This window comes from Coffea eugenioides, chromosome 6, assembly GCF_003713205.1.
Source record: "Coffea eugenioides isolate CCC68of chromosome 6, Ceug_1.0, whole genome shotgun sequence".
NCBI lineage: Eukaryota > Viridiplantae > Streptophyta > Magnoliopsida > Gentianales > Rubiaceae > Coffea > Coffea eugenioides.
Genome location: NC_040040.1, coordinates 52,617,053 through 52,632,148, shown reverse-complemented (window position 1 = coordinate 52,632,148; position 15,096 = coordinate 52,617,053). Strand labels below are relative to the sequence as shown.

At 33.3% G+C, this 15,096-nt stretch overlaps 1 protein-coding gene across 1 annotated transcript; it reads left to right on the top strand.

Moving 5' to 3' along the window:
* The first annotated feature begins 5,760 nt into the window (after positions 1 to 5,760).
* Positions 5,761 to 8,653, top strand: LOC113775109 (prefoldin subunit 1). The gene is made up of 6 exons (XM_027319850.1): positions 5,761 to 5,875; positions 5,977 to 6,030; positions 6,727 to 6,832; positions 7,360 to 7,366; positions 7,534 to 7,618; positions 8,409 to 8,653. Exons 1-6 carry the CDS (start codon positions 5,852 to 5,854, stop codon positions 8,517 to 8,519), a joined length of 387 nt encoding a protein of 128 aa, XP_027175651.1. The 5' UTR covers positions 5,761 to 5,851; the 3' UTR covers positions 8,520 to 8,653.
* The last annotated feature ends 6,443 nt before the right edge of the window (positions 8,654 to 15,096 follow it).

Genomic DNA, 15,096 nt, shown 5'->3' with positions numbered 1-15,096 from the left:
GTCACCAATATATAAGAAATTGTCATTAATAATTCTCAATCTTAATAACTATTATTTATTGAAATGATTACCTTGGACCAAAGGGTATTTTAGTAAAACTAATTTAGGTAGTGCAAAAGTAAATTCATTTTGAAAATAGCTACAAAAATTTATAATTTTAGATGACTTTGAGTAGTATTTAACAAATTGATAGCATAAGGCACTAAACTACCATGATTGATAAATTATGGCATGAAGTATAAATTGATAATAATTCAAGGATACATATGTTACAATGAAATCTTGCTATTATTTGCATACTGTAGTAATACTCAGTGCAAAAGAAGGCTTGGAACTAAATGCCAAATGCAATGGCTGGTCTCCTGAATAGGTCAGATTTGGTCATACATGACCCAAGCACAATGCCCAACAAGTTTATTGTATTTACAGAAATATCATTCTTCCCGGAGAACCAAGAAGTCAGGTCAGGTGTTCTTTAAGCATCTTTTAGTTTTTTCAGTGAAGGATATATGTATCATTCTTGACGGAGAACCAAAGACGTCAAGTTTAGTTTAAGCATTTTTTTTTAATGAAGGATATGTGTTTCAATAGTAATCCTTGGATTACTTGCCACAAATTGTTGTCGCTAATTATCGTGAGGAGCAACTATTCTGAATCCTACACATTTATACTCATTTGGCACATTTGCATGCATATATATAGTGGATATACTTCTCAGTTTCTCAGTTTGTGATACATGAAAATTTTAGAAATCGATATGTATTGATATTCTCCTTCTTTTGTAAGCTTAATCTATCATATAATCATAATAGTACTTGTGATAGTATCGCAGTAACATACCATTCATTTGGTTTTGAAACAGAAGGATTGTGAAGATATATTTTGATTACTATTGCTTTACTTTGTAGTTGTGTCTTAAAGATTTCAAAAACCAAGCAATATAACACAAATTGGAATTATGCATTTGATCGTTTTGCAAACCTCAAAATAAGATTATAGCCTTTTATTTGTCCTTGTGATACCACGCTTGATTCCCCATTTTGAACCTTATGGTTAGAAGTATATGGATTTGATCTTTATTTTTCAACTTTTATCTAATGTCTAGATGAACACTGATTAGGTTACTTGGGCTGAAACGGACATATTTGCGATAATATTTTAAAAAATGATTAATTGCAACTATTTTTTTTGTTATAAGTAAGAGGATTTAAATTAACATCTCTTATTTAGAATCCGTTCCATCTAACCACCCCAACTCAATCCAACCCTTTCATCTTACCATTCAACTCAACCAAACCCTCTCTCGATCAATTGCAACTATAGCAATGTACTATTCATGTATAAATAGATAAGATTAGAAAATGATCATACTTTTTGTTCTCATCTTTTTTCTCTACTGCCTCCAAGTGATAAATCTCACACCCCTCATTTCCTATTATATTCTTTCATGTTGTCTTAAAAAACTAAGTTTTCATTTAGATTAGCTATTTTTTGGGATATTTTTAAATATTTTACTGTAACAATATAGGTGAAAACTTTTACTGTAAATATTTTTAATGGTATTTTTGGGGCATTTTTGAAAATATATTTTGGGATATTTTTAAATTTTTAAATTTTAATAAGATATTTATAAAATCTTACAACCACCCACCACTGCCCATCCCCTCCCACCCTCTCCCGCCACCCCCTCCCTCTCCCCCCTCTCTGGTTGCAGGTCGTGATCAGAAAATGGTGCCCACCCATGACCAAATCTGGTCGCAAGTCTCGACCAAACCTAGTCTAGTCGCCATGGCCAGCGACCAGCGAGATGGGAGAGGAGGTGGGGGACAGTGAGAGAGACGTGGAGAGGGGAGGAAGAGGGAAGGGAAGAAAGAGCAAAGAAAAGGAAGAGAAAGAGGGAGGAGGAGGAAGAAGGAGAGAGGAGAGAGGGAGACTGGGCGGCGAATAGTGGTGTGTTTTTGATGGTTGGTGGTGGTGGTGTATTTTTTTTTTTTTTTGTATATTTGGAGTTGTTTTTTATATATTGTATGGATGTAATGTTTTGGAGTTATTTTGTTTGTGTATTACTGTAATATTGTATATGAAAAATTTGTTTTTAAAAAATTGAGAAATCCAAACAGAGTATTTTAGAATTCAATATTGGTTTGAATTTTCTATTTAATGAGCCAATTATTGAATTTGACAATAATTTAATTATCATTTATGTTGAACTTATACGAACTTCTATCTAGTTTACTTGGTATCTATTAATTTATCAATTGATAAATTCCAAATTTCATAGAGTAGTTATTATCCGGATCTCCAAATTTCGATACCAAATAGTAAGTCATTTGAGATTCATATTTGGACCCTTTTATGTCCAGCAAACTACATGCATGAAAGGCTTTAGCTTTGGCATTATTGACAACACTTTTAATACCAAAAAAATTTTGGAAAGCACCAAAATGATCCTTCTCAAGTCAAATCAGCTAGCTTCATAAATTGACTTGATAAGGGTCATTATTGCTTTTTGATGACTACTTTTCCTACTTGCTTAAATCTTGCAGCGATGCAAGTAGCTTCATTAAGCAATCATTGATCCCTATAACGGGCATTATTGCATCAGTGAGGGTTGGTGCCATCTTTTAGCATCTTTGATTAATTGCATATTTGACATGTTTGGCATTTCGTTTCTCTTCTCATTCTTTATTTTTTCTTTGGGGCACAGTCCTTTAAATTTCTGTTTTCTCTTTTTTTTTTTTGCCAATTCTTTCCTTTGGCAAGAGGAATTCTCTATGTCATTTTCATACTGCAATTCTTTATCGTCAAGAAACAAAGTTGGTACAACAAATTTGAGGTATCATTGCTCATCCATAAGGAGATTCACCAAACCAATGTTCCTTGATGGGTTGATGCACGAGCTCACGTCAACTTAACATTTCACTTGAAAATGTGGGGTAAGTCATAGTACATGTTACAAATAGTAATTCACTAGAATAAATCTGTTATATACTAACAGTGTCAACACTATTACGGTGAAAGCATAACACATATGTAATATTTAAATTTCAAATTTAAATTTGAGCTATATATCATGCATTCAATGATAAAAATATATACACGGTCAGTATATGAAATATTAATCCAATTCACTAATCCCTGTTACATATACACTTCATCAAATACCACAAGCTTTATTTGGAGCAGATGCACAAGCTTTTCATTTGGCAGCAAATACTAGTACTATCATAATTGAAACAGCAAGGCATTAGCTAAAAGTTGCCATGGAAATGAATATTCTGTTGCTATTGAAAGATGCCCATAATGGTAATTTCGAGAAATCACAGAAGTTGTAGGGATAAAATGGGAATCTAAGAAAAAGATGCAGTCACCCGCTCGCCTTTAAGGCCTTAAGCCTCTGAGCTGTTGGTTCTTGATTTCCAATTTTGTTCCTTTGTCTGCATTATTTGACTTATTAATTATTATTTGACCACGCGCTTCAGAAAGTAGTACCACACGGTTCAAAGCAAATAAATTGATTTTTTTTTTGTCAAACGCAAAGCAAATAAATTGATGGTAAGACATAATTCATTATTTCAGATCTTCTAGATCTTCAACTTTTTATTATTATTATTATTATGATTTCAGATGGAATTTATTTGAAATTGAAAGAGTAAAATTGGCTGCAAGATATAATTTTCATTGAATAATAAAATTAGCTGCATTTTTTTTTCTGTTATGGCTACATCTATTGTATTATATATTGTATTGCATGGTGCAATTGGAGTGACAATTAAAAAGGCCCTAAATTTGAGTATACACAATACATATGCTCTATAAAACATAAAATAATTTACGTGTAAAGGCTTATATGTTTTTTGGTTAAGCTAGTTTTAAACGATTTTGTTCCTTTTTTGGTTGATTAAGGCAGGTTTGGGGTTGCGGTGCATTTAAAAAAAAAAAAAAAAAAAACTCCTAAAGTATTTGCTAAATAATTTTTCGTAACTCAAAGAATCTAATTTTTGGTAATTTAAAAATATTTTTGTTAAAAAAACTTGTATCAGAAGTATTTCTTTATAAATCACCCCAACTGCAAACGCAAACTTGGCTTAAATTAGTTTTGCTATTGACCTGTTGTCCTTTTTTCATTAATAAATATGTTGGATGAGCAACTCCTGAAATTCGGACATAAGTCGTACCTAGAACACGGTTTCTTAAGCACATACAGGTCTCATGCATGAAGAACCATAGACCTACCACCATTCTGTTTGCTTGCTTACTTTTCATTCATTTTTAAAAGCTAATACTCGCACAAGTTGAATGCTTCTTGCACTTCAATTGACATAATTTTCCTTTTTGGATTAACATTGCTTACTTCTTAGGGTCAACGGTTTTGAAAAGTTGAATTCTAAAATGTTGGGTGGAATTTGGAAACTAAATGAAGTGATCATATTGCTTGTCTTGATAGGCACTTTTATGGTTTTAATTTGCAGTGGTAGGGTAGCCTATGATCAGATAAATAGCTAAATCGAGTGAAGCTATATTCCATGGTAGTCCTTTTTGTTCGTTGCTCTATTAACATCTTGAGACTCAAAGAGTATTCTTGTTAACAAATACAACTCATTAAGCACATTCTTGATACCATCTAAGCTTAATTTGTTGCTACAAAAAACTTTGTAAAACTGCCCTCTTAGACTCCCCAAGATGTCAATCAATTTAGTGGAATCAACATATTAGAACTCGTAAAGATGAGAAATTAAGAGAAGGTAGAAAAAAATTATCACTTCATTAGTAATTGTATGAATATTTGCTACACTAACATTGTGAAATATTATCGATACTAGTATGCTAACACGTGCAAAAATGAAATTTCTGATATGAATAAAGAAAAATTACCGGGATTTTAGAAAATTTTAAACGATAGTATATAAAAGAATAATCTTTCATTATAGTATGAGCAGATGGTACAAATTGTCCCTTTACTATCTAGAATTTCTCATTTTGGTAACTAAAATTTTCACTTAGTCCTTGTTTGATAACTCAGTTAAACACTTAAATTTAATGGATTCAGATCTTAACATATTCAGACCGTTTGCTAACCAAAAATTGAACATCTGAATTAATTAAGTGGTACTGAATTTTTTAGGCAAAACTTGCTCCTAAAATTAAGTGATAAACTAGTTATTTATCACTGAATGTGATATTCACTTAAATGTATTAGATTTAATACTTAACAATTTAATAATTTAATGGATTCAGACTTCAGTTTTATTAAACGCACCCTTAGTCAAAACGGTCATTGACCAAACTAATCCACAAATTTTGTGACCGAAAAGTGTGTATATTTACTAATTAAGTGATTAAAGTGAAAGTTTTTTTAATTAGTCGAATCACTAAAAACACTATTTTTTATTAGTTAAATGACTATCTAATCGATTTTAAAACGTGATATGTCTAAAGGATAGATATAAATATAAAAACTCCTGAAAAATCAGAAAGTCAACCATCATTTATTGGTTCGTATCTAGTTTAGAGTAAGATTTTACTTTCGATAATGAATTTGGTGACACAAACAAGGCATTGCTTAAACAACGGGATTGTGTATGGACAAAGGAATGAAAGGATGGAGAGACAGGAGAAAAAGGAATGAGACCACATCCTCTTATACAACTGCGAAAGTCCATGAGTCAAGATCTCATTTTGAAATTGAGGCCCATAGCTCATGGACCAGCCCAAGTACCTGTGCCCAAATGCCACAGTTCCCAAGAATCTTCCTTTCGATTGTGTGGGGTTCTAATTCCGGGGCTTCAGTTTTCCGGAACCAAAAGTCTCGATTGAATCCGGAGCAGAGAGATTCAGAGCTCGAAGCAAAATGGCAGATGAAGCAAACAGAAAGGTGATTAATTGTCCCATTTTCTTTGTTTGTTTACAAGACTTTGCTTCACATAAAATTTGCTGTAATCTCTGACATTCTTTTCTGTTCCTATGGTGAAATAGGCTTTTCTTGAGATCCAGAGCCGCATGATTGAAAGTACAGCCAAATTGAAGCAGGTATTTGACCAATTAAGGTTGATGTTTTAGTAAATTTTGTTAGTTTGAACTTGAGATGCTAGCCCTTTTTGACTGTTATTGCCCAGCCCCAGAATTTTTAATTCTGCAGCTGCAGAAGTTTAATGGTTGATCTGGTCTACCATATGTTCGGTAAATGTACTGAATTGGATTTAATGGTTAACTGGGTTTGAGAGTGGCTAATGTTGATTAAATTTCTGGGTTTCAGACTTTCAGTTGTTTTGTTTAATTTGAATAATAGCATCGGTTTAAAGCATGAGCTTCAATCGAGAACGTAGACCGGATAGAATCCCCAACACTGCCTAACTTCTTGTCCGTCTTTGGCTTTACCTTTACTGGTCCAGCAAGAAGGAACTTTTTTCCAAGGCAAAGTTTTTTTCTTTGTCTTTGAAATTAAAAGGATGTTTACTTTGATAGTTTATGTAATTCACTTCGTTTTAGATTTTTCTCAGTGTGCTTGTCTGATTTGGAACATCATTTAGCGTAAGATTTGGATGTAATGAGATGGTCGAATATAGGCCCTTGTATGTGTAGACCCCTTTTCATGTCCATTTTAATGTTTTACTCCCTTCATTCTGATTTTATAATCTTTTCTGGGTTAAAGATATTCTTTTGAATGTCACTAAACTCGTGTACACCAGTAAAGTGATGTTCTTTCTCTTGTTTTCTTTTACTTAGGTTCAGAATCAGATAAGAAGTAAAGAAGGGGAAAAGAAGCGTGCATATTTGACCTTGGAGGAACTGCGTCAATTGTTGGATGATACTAATACATACAAATCCATAGGTTCGATAATTGAACTAAATTTCCCAATGAATAAATGCTGAAACACCTATGGTAGAATATTTTGGTGATTTCGTTATTCTTTTCTTCTTTTAGTGTTGTACTTTTGTTACATTTCACTACATTCAATGTACAGGTTGGTGATTTCTTAATTCATGCTACCTGGTAGTGCTAGTTTATTATATTGTTTCAGAAAAGAAAACAAACTTGATTAGGAAGAATAAGTAAGGACAAAGAATGGTGGTGCACGTGCTTTTGGCTCTTGGATAAGATGGTTTAACCATGTATAAATTACCAACCATTCCTTTTAATTCACTTAGAGGAAGGTCTGATTCCGCTTCAAGTATTTGCACTCTCATGTCTAATGAAGATTTAAGTTAAATTTGGTCCTAAATAAAGTTTGTTATAGATGACTAAAATGATATATTTCAAAGAAAGCTATAAACTTTGAAATTATTAAATCTTTGTGGATCTTGAATTTTATCCTTTTCTGCTTTCTAAATTATTATTATTTTTTTTGAATTCTGCAGGGAGAACGTGAGTTCATTTACTCCGGATGTTCTTTCAGTTGGATGGATCTCTATTGTCCTTGTTTTTTGAACTTCAACGGATAGATGCAACTTGTTTTACATAATTTTGTTTTCTTTCTTCATCTTAGTCTCTGAAACTTTTCTGTTTTCTTCCTGCCAAATCACTATCACCAGGTTTGTATTGGAGCCCAAATCAGTTTTAATGGATGAACAAGAGCAAAAGCTCAAGGAGAGTGAAGCTGCAATATCAGCATTAGAGGTTGTCTTTTCTTTTCTGCTTTATTTTTTTAAAAATTACCATGCCAAGCGGTTCTTATCGATATTACCTGGTTATATTTTCTTGTGATGATGAAATTGTGCAACTTATGCTGAAACCTATAATATGGCCATTTTTTAGGTAAGGTATTTTCATTTAATGATGAACCAAATTTGCACCAAATAGGGAGGAGGACCCTGCAAAAGTACATCCAGAAGGATGCATTCCTATGAAAACTCAACTGGTTACTCTTTAAGCATAACTTGTAATATGCTGGTCAACTCCCCATTTAATACTGATTTCCAGTTGGCTTTGTTGTTCTCTACTGTCCTCCTCCTATTGCTAACTAAGAACATCAGCTACAACTTTAACAATGTTAGATATGCAGAGCAGCCTTGAAGCTGAAGCAGTCTCTCATCCTCTCCCTCTTAAAGAGTGCTGAAGGGTTGACTTTTAAGAGATTACTTTTGCACTTTAGTAAATATTTCTCTTTGACATATCCATGTTGCTGGAACTGGATTATTACAGGCTAGGTACCTAAGCTTCCGCTATGGTTGAGTTACATCCATATAGGTTCATAATGTAGATCCTTATGGGCATACAGATTTTCAACTTTAGATCCATGGTACTTATCTGTGCATTCACTAATAGGTTTTGTATGCTTTATTCTGGTAAGCTGATCTGTGGTGATTGTAATCGATCTTCACGAAACATTTTAGCAAAGAACCAAGACAAAAATTTTAAATCGTATGTCTGGTAACCGACTAATTGTTTTTTATTGGCCACTGGACAGAAATCCAAGGAATACTTAGAAAAGCAGATAGCAGAGGTGGAGAACAACCTGAGAGAGCTGCTGCAACAAGATCCTGGTCTTGCTCGTCAAATAATGTCCATGTCTGTGTAATGTAATTCTAGTGTACCGAAATTTGTGGGCATATCGTTTTATCCATTGTGACTGTTGCCATATTATGTATTTTCTCACATGTAAAAACCAATAAAGACTGAAGTTGAGATAAAAGACAAAATCTGATTTAGACATGGGAGTTAGCAGAACTTCGCTAACCCAAAAGGGGTAAATTTGGCTTAATTTCTAATTAAGAAAATTCTACACGTTTTTGTGAATATATCAACATGAGCAGGTTTACAATCATCACTAGAATATGAGTACATTGTCCTCTTCCTTTTAGAGAACTTGAAACCTTGCTTATATTTTCTGAGAAAATTGTCTGCAGTTCTAAAAATTCTCCTATAGTTGTCTAATCTAGTACTCAGACCCAGGGTTGCTGGTTAGTATCACAGTTTTCTGCCAAACGCATGCTGTCAAATTTATTAGTTCTTTGATTTTAGAAAGCACTTTTAACTTTACTTCTTCTTTTTTTTTTTTTTTTTAAATTTAGAACACTGGGTTTCGTGTATGTTTTTACACTCTGAATAATTAATTAATAATGAATTCTATTATAACAAAAAAATTTTGGCACCTCTCATGGTGGACGACAAGGGACCTCTGTAATTTCTTGCCAGATTCTCAGCTAAGGTGAAACCGATGGTGAATGAGTAATTCTATTAGAAATCCTTTTTTTTTTTCTTTTTTGGTTTTTGTGACCGTTAAATCCACGATATATACTCCCTTTGGCTTATAATCAGAGTATCCCACTGAAGCGAATGACTTCTTTCTTAAAACCATAGTTTACCCGTTTGCTTATCAGGTGTACCATGTGTGCGTGCTGACTGCTGACAAAACAAATTCACATATATGGAAAAGGAAGACAGTACTTTAAATTTTCTTGCACTGATGATTAACATGTGTTTAATGTGGCTATCTTAGTTGAAACTACCATTGATAACACTGGATTGCAATTTTGTGAAATTTTTGTAGAAAAATATACTGTAATGATTTGACGTATGTGAGGTAAAAAGATGATTAAGAAATCTGTTTACAGAAAACGTAAAAATTTTTTGAAGAAAAATTGCAATCCAAACAAGGTAAATTTGGAAGTAGAAGAAGAAATTGATTTGGAAGTAGAAGAAGAAATTGGTAGGCAAAAGTCCTCATTTGTTTAAGTTTGTTGTTTAAGTATGTCCCTTCGAGATGTGGGTAAAGTATATATGTCAACAATGGGAACTTGTCATTCTCTTCGAGTTTTGATGTTCGCAATAGTAAAAGAAAATAAATATGTGATGACAAATCTCCCAAGGAACTGCCTTATTAAAGATCTTTCTTCACACACAACAGCCAACTGCCTTAATATGATCTCGATGAATGCCAATTTAGATTGTTTTGTTCTATATTTCAAGTTGTCGAAAAATTGAAATTTTGGGAAGGAATCTTCATCAATTGTCAATATAATTGGTGGGAAAATTCATGGTGGTTATATCTCCTTTAGAACTATGTGTAGTGGAGACTAAAACTTAACAAAATTTTGAAAATGTATTTTTTAATCCGTTTATCAATTGTGAAACCGAAAAAAAAAATTGTCATTTTAGTTTTTACATATTTCTCAAGTAATGATAATTGCTTGACCCTTCATCCAAAAATCTTGTACTTGTTTATTGGTCTCCTTTCTATATATAGAAAGTTATGCAGAGATTACTTTATCCAAGTCTGAATTACTATAAATGTCACTAGGCAATCAAAAACAAATTATACATGGAGCCCTTGCATGTGTTTATTTTTATCTTCCTTTCTTGCTTAAGTGCAATTTTATTCTCAAGAAAATAAAAAACCAACTCCACTTACAACTATAGCTGTAAATGAATCAAATCGAATCAAACTTTTCACAGTTCGAGCTCGATTCGAAATTTTGGAATCGAACTCCAATTCGAATTCGAATCCTATACCAGCTCAAAATCTAAGTTCAAGCTCGATTCAATTTAATTCTTCGATGTTTAATATTAAATTATCACCGATACATATATAGTATCTATATAATAAAATAATAATTACATAATTTTATATAAAATATTAACAAATATTTGAATTAAAATTTTTTCGAATCAAATCGAGCCTTAACAAGTCAAATATCTACAAGTTCGAACTCAATTCGATATTTTAAACAAATCCTAATTCCTATTTAATTATGCACTAGGGCTAATAGGTTTTTAACATCAATATCGACAACAACAACCATTATCCACGTCAGATATGTCTTTTGAAAAAATTATAGAATTACTTACTGCTAATACATATCGATTTCAACAGGAGACACATATGAGAATTAGAAGGATGGAGGATGGAATGTGTCAATTGGCATTTATAGTGAGCCAATTGATTTCTCCAATTTGTGAAGAATTATTCTCATAGAGCATTATCGACCTTAAGGGAGATGAGAGTGCAATTATCCTGACAAGTGATATGGAATTGCAAGAGTCTTAAGAAGAAGGATCTAAAGATGCAGTTGAAAAGGAAGTTGAAGAGGAGGAAATAAGATCGCAACTTCGAGTCGCTCAAGTGAACAATTCCCAATTATGGTGACACCCCCTCCTTTTCCTAACCAACATTCTCCTAACTCTTATTCTGTACTTTCTGTTAGTGAGATTGATTTTGTTATACTAGAAATTTCTGAATTTCATGGCACGAATAAGTTAGGAGTTGCTATGGCCAAATATTTTGAATTGGTAATTGCTCGTGATGGAGGAGTGAGTAAAGAATTTAGGTTATTGTTTGCTTGTTTGATGCCATCTACAAGTCAATGGAAGAAAGTAATTCATAGGTTTAAGGATCACTCTATTTATGAGCGTTATCAGGATTATATGAAGGATGAAACACTGAAACGAGCTATGAGATTTTATCCTCCTTGAACAAACATGGCAATGTCTAGTCAAAAATATTAAAAAGATGCTTATTGGGAGGCAACCCAATTCACTTTTTAATTCATTTTTATTATTAGTTTTATTATGTTTATCTTAGATTTTTCATATTTGGTGTGTTTAATTTTCGCTTTTGATGTTTCAATGGTCAAAAAATTTCAGTTAATTCTTAGATTAATGTACTGGAATTGGAGCTCATTTGTATCGGTTCTTGGGTTTTGTTGACTCATGTGATGTTATTTAGTCCTTGAATTTTTTTTTATTATGCTATTATTCCTTAAATTTAATACTTAGCATTAGAATGGCATTTAACATTTTTTGGGCATTTTTTTTATACAATTGTGGCCGGACACGTGACTGTCATATAGCTTTTTTCGATAATAATTTGGAAAAAAATCGTCAAGGGTACTTAATGTGTTCAAAATTTGAAAGTTCAGGTACCAAATTTGTTTTCGTCAAAAATTTGGGGATTAAAACCGCTCGTGCATCAAAGTTTAGGTAACAAAACTGCATTTTTGGCCTTTTTTAATTTCATTTTGGCCAGACACGTGACTGTCACATGGCTTCTCCGGTAACAATTTGGGAAAAATCGTCAAGAGTACTTAATGTGCTCAAAATTTGAAAGTTCAGGTACCAAATTTGTTTTCGTCCAAAATTTGGGGACTAAAACCGCTCGTGCGTCAAAGTTTAGGTACCAAAATTGCATTTTTCTCTTGTTAAGTAATTTGCCATTTAGTACCGAGCATAAAGATTAAACAACTTTCCTGTTCCTTTCTCTTTAATTTTATATTGTCTCTCAGGAGGAGATAATGTTAAATTGTAGCTTTTGAACTGATCAATATATGAAAAACAAAAAAAAAAATTCAACATTTACAAACGTAAATTATTACAGAGCATGCAGCAATATTTGAACACCATTTTGGGGTCGGAGCAGCAAAATTTGTGTTGGTGAGTGGATATACTCTGGGGAGATGGTAAAGGCATAACGTTGCAAAATCATCGAGACTGCTATCTTAGCCTCATTGATTGCAAAATCTGCTCCCACACGTATTCGAGGTTCTAAGCTGAAGGGCAAAAATGCTGCTCGATTATTTTTGGTAGCTGAAGCAATACCTTGGGAGAATCTTTCTGGGTTGAAAAGCAGTACATCTTCACCCCATATATTAGGGTCATGGTGAACTGCTAACGTTGGAAAAGATACTCCTATGCTGGCCGGAAGGATGAGATTCCCTAGTTTTGCTTCTTTCTTGGTTACTCTTCTGTTGAGCAGTAATGGAGGATATAGTCTTAAAGACTCGTTGATGAGCATGCTCACCTGCTCCCAGGACATGGAAACCCTTTATTAAAGGATAATCCCAAAGAATTATTCTTCAGGCAAAGCATATTTTTTTCCCAACTTTCTCATAGCTTTTAGCTTCATTTTCTAAGGTGCACCTTGCAGAATGTACTATTTTTGTAAAGGCTGATACTAATTGGAGCTAAAGTTAAGTGGAAATTACATGTATTTCTGTGAGGTAAATCTTTCTAGCAGTTGAAGCTTGGCCTTCATATAAAGACTTGACAGGTGTCGAACCTGTGCAATAATAATTATTAAAAAGTCCCAATTACCACCACAATTAATTATAGAATAAATCCAAGTACTGGAGCAGGGACCCTAGGTGTGCAATGGATTACTTGATGCATCCTATTCCCGAAGAGTTTGCTTGATCCGATATACCAGAATTGTCTATAAAAGTATTAAATTTGCATACAATGGCAAGTAGCGTCGATTCCATAGGGAACGGGTAGGAAGTTGTTTCTTCCCAAGTCAATAGAACAAAATTGGGGGATATTTAATGGAATGAAAATGAAAATAAAATAAACAAAATTCAAAAGCTAACTCGCCAAGTACAATTCACTAAAAATAGCAATTAGCAAAATTCTACCAAAAGGATCAACTTTTCAGGCACGGTCCAATTAAATGATCATCGATGCAAAGATATTTCACTCATTCGTCACTAGGTTGGTTATAACTATCAACAAGCTCTGACAGCCAGTTTTTCTTTACTTTTTCAACAGTCAAAGTACGACCGTTGACTGCTTCTCTAACCAGAAAACAACCCTAGATACGACCATAGGAATTTAATTTTCCAGTTGCATTAACGCTAGAAAAATCCAACCCTAACCAATAAATACGCTAAGAGAGTTTATTTAAATTAGATCTTACGTTTCCCCAACATAAAGCCAATTATGATGGTTGTCACTAATTATAAACTAAACGAACAATTACGGATTCAATTTAGTTAACGTGATAGTAGGCTATTAGATTAAATAAAATATCCGACCGTTGATACTCAATTAATAAAATAACCATAAACAGTTAATCCAGGAAACAAACGAATAGTAATGAATTGGAAGAAATAGTGAAAGTTCGATTAGATCTCACAGATGTTATGGACCGCGCCTTCGTGTCTGTGAGGACTCATATTTTAATTATTGCAAAATATTCTTAAATTGGTCATTTAAAAGTATTTTTGCATGTGAATTACTCAAGTTTTCCCAAATTGCATGAATTTCTCGAAAATGAGTCTAAACAATTGATTCTTTAAACAATTATTATTTTAATGACCAAATTCGAGTTGAATTATTTATGGTGCTTTTGATTGTTATATATACTTGTCGCATTTGCATCTTTGACTTTTAATAAATTTTATTATTTTTGGTTCTTAGATATGTATGTAAAAATAAGTTTAAAGTCGCAAATAAGTTAATTGTGCAAAATATTGGGTTATTTGAATTTTTGCCAAGTTAAGTTAATATTTCTTGACGTAGAGTGTGTTATTGCTTTAATATTAATTCCTTGAATTTCAATAGCTAATTTTAAGTATTAATAACGTTAGGTGTTAAGGGGAAACTGGAATTAAGACGAATCGTTTTAAGTCAAGACTTTGTATAATTACGCTTAGGACGTTGTATTTCGATAATTGGGTTTTGCGAGGTTAGTATAATTAGTAGGCATTCGATTTACTTTTGGGGTAAAATCTTGGAATTAGTTACGAATGAGGAACCTAAGTGGAAGGTCAAATAAGATGTTACAAGACCAAATTAGCCTTATCTCCATTTCGAATTCACCATGCAACCGTGGAGTCTCCTAGAACAGTCTTCAACTGTAAACAATTTCAGCATGTCGGCTCCATGTTTCATTTCAGCATTTCCGCCATTATAAAACCGACTCAGCTCCACTACAACAACTACCATTCACCACAAAATCTTCATTTCATTTGTTTCTCTACCATCAGCCGTGAATAACCAGCCCTTTGGAATTAACGACCGAAGAAAGAGAAAGAGCCGAGCTTCTTGTTTCTTTTCTTTCTGTCCGTAAACTAGAGAGGGAAGAGAGAGACTTGCGATTCAGTTTGTCTTCCATCCGTGAGCTGGAGAAGAGCTTGAGACCAGATTTCCTTCATCCAGCCGCAAGCCAGAGCAAGGGAGAGGGGGAGAGAGCTAGCGGTCTGCATTTTTCTGGACTACCGAGGGAAGGAAAATAATTTCTGCTGCTAATCGTGAGTGTGTACTCCAAGCTGAGGTAATTTCTGGAACTAGATTGATTGGTTAAGGGTAGGTGGTGTTGACTATGGGCTTGCATGTGGTGATTGTGTGGTTAGATGTTAGATTAAGTCACAGAAAAACCTGAT

Bases quoted from the DNA above. Each gene is read 5' to 3' on its own strand.
- LOC113775109 (XM_027319850.1), top strand. From the start codon at position 5,852: ATGGCAGATGAAGCAAACAGAAAG. The intron at 5,876-5,976 runs GTGATTAATTGT...ATGGTGAAATAG, and splicing joins CAGATGAAGCAAACAGAAAG to GCTTTTCTTGAGATCCAGAG. The intron at 6,031-6,726 runs GTATTTGACCAA...TCTTTTACTTAG, and splicing joins GTACAGCCAAATTGAAGCAG to GTTCAGAATCAGATAAGAAG.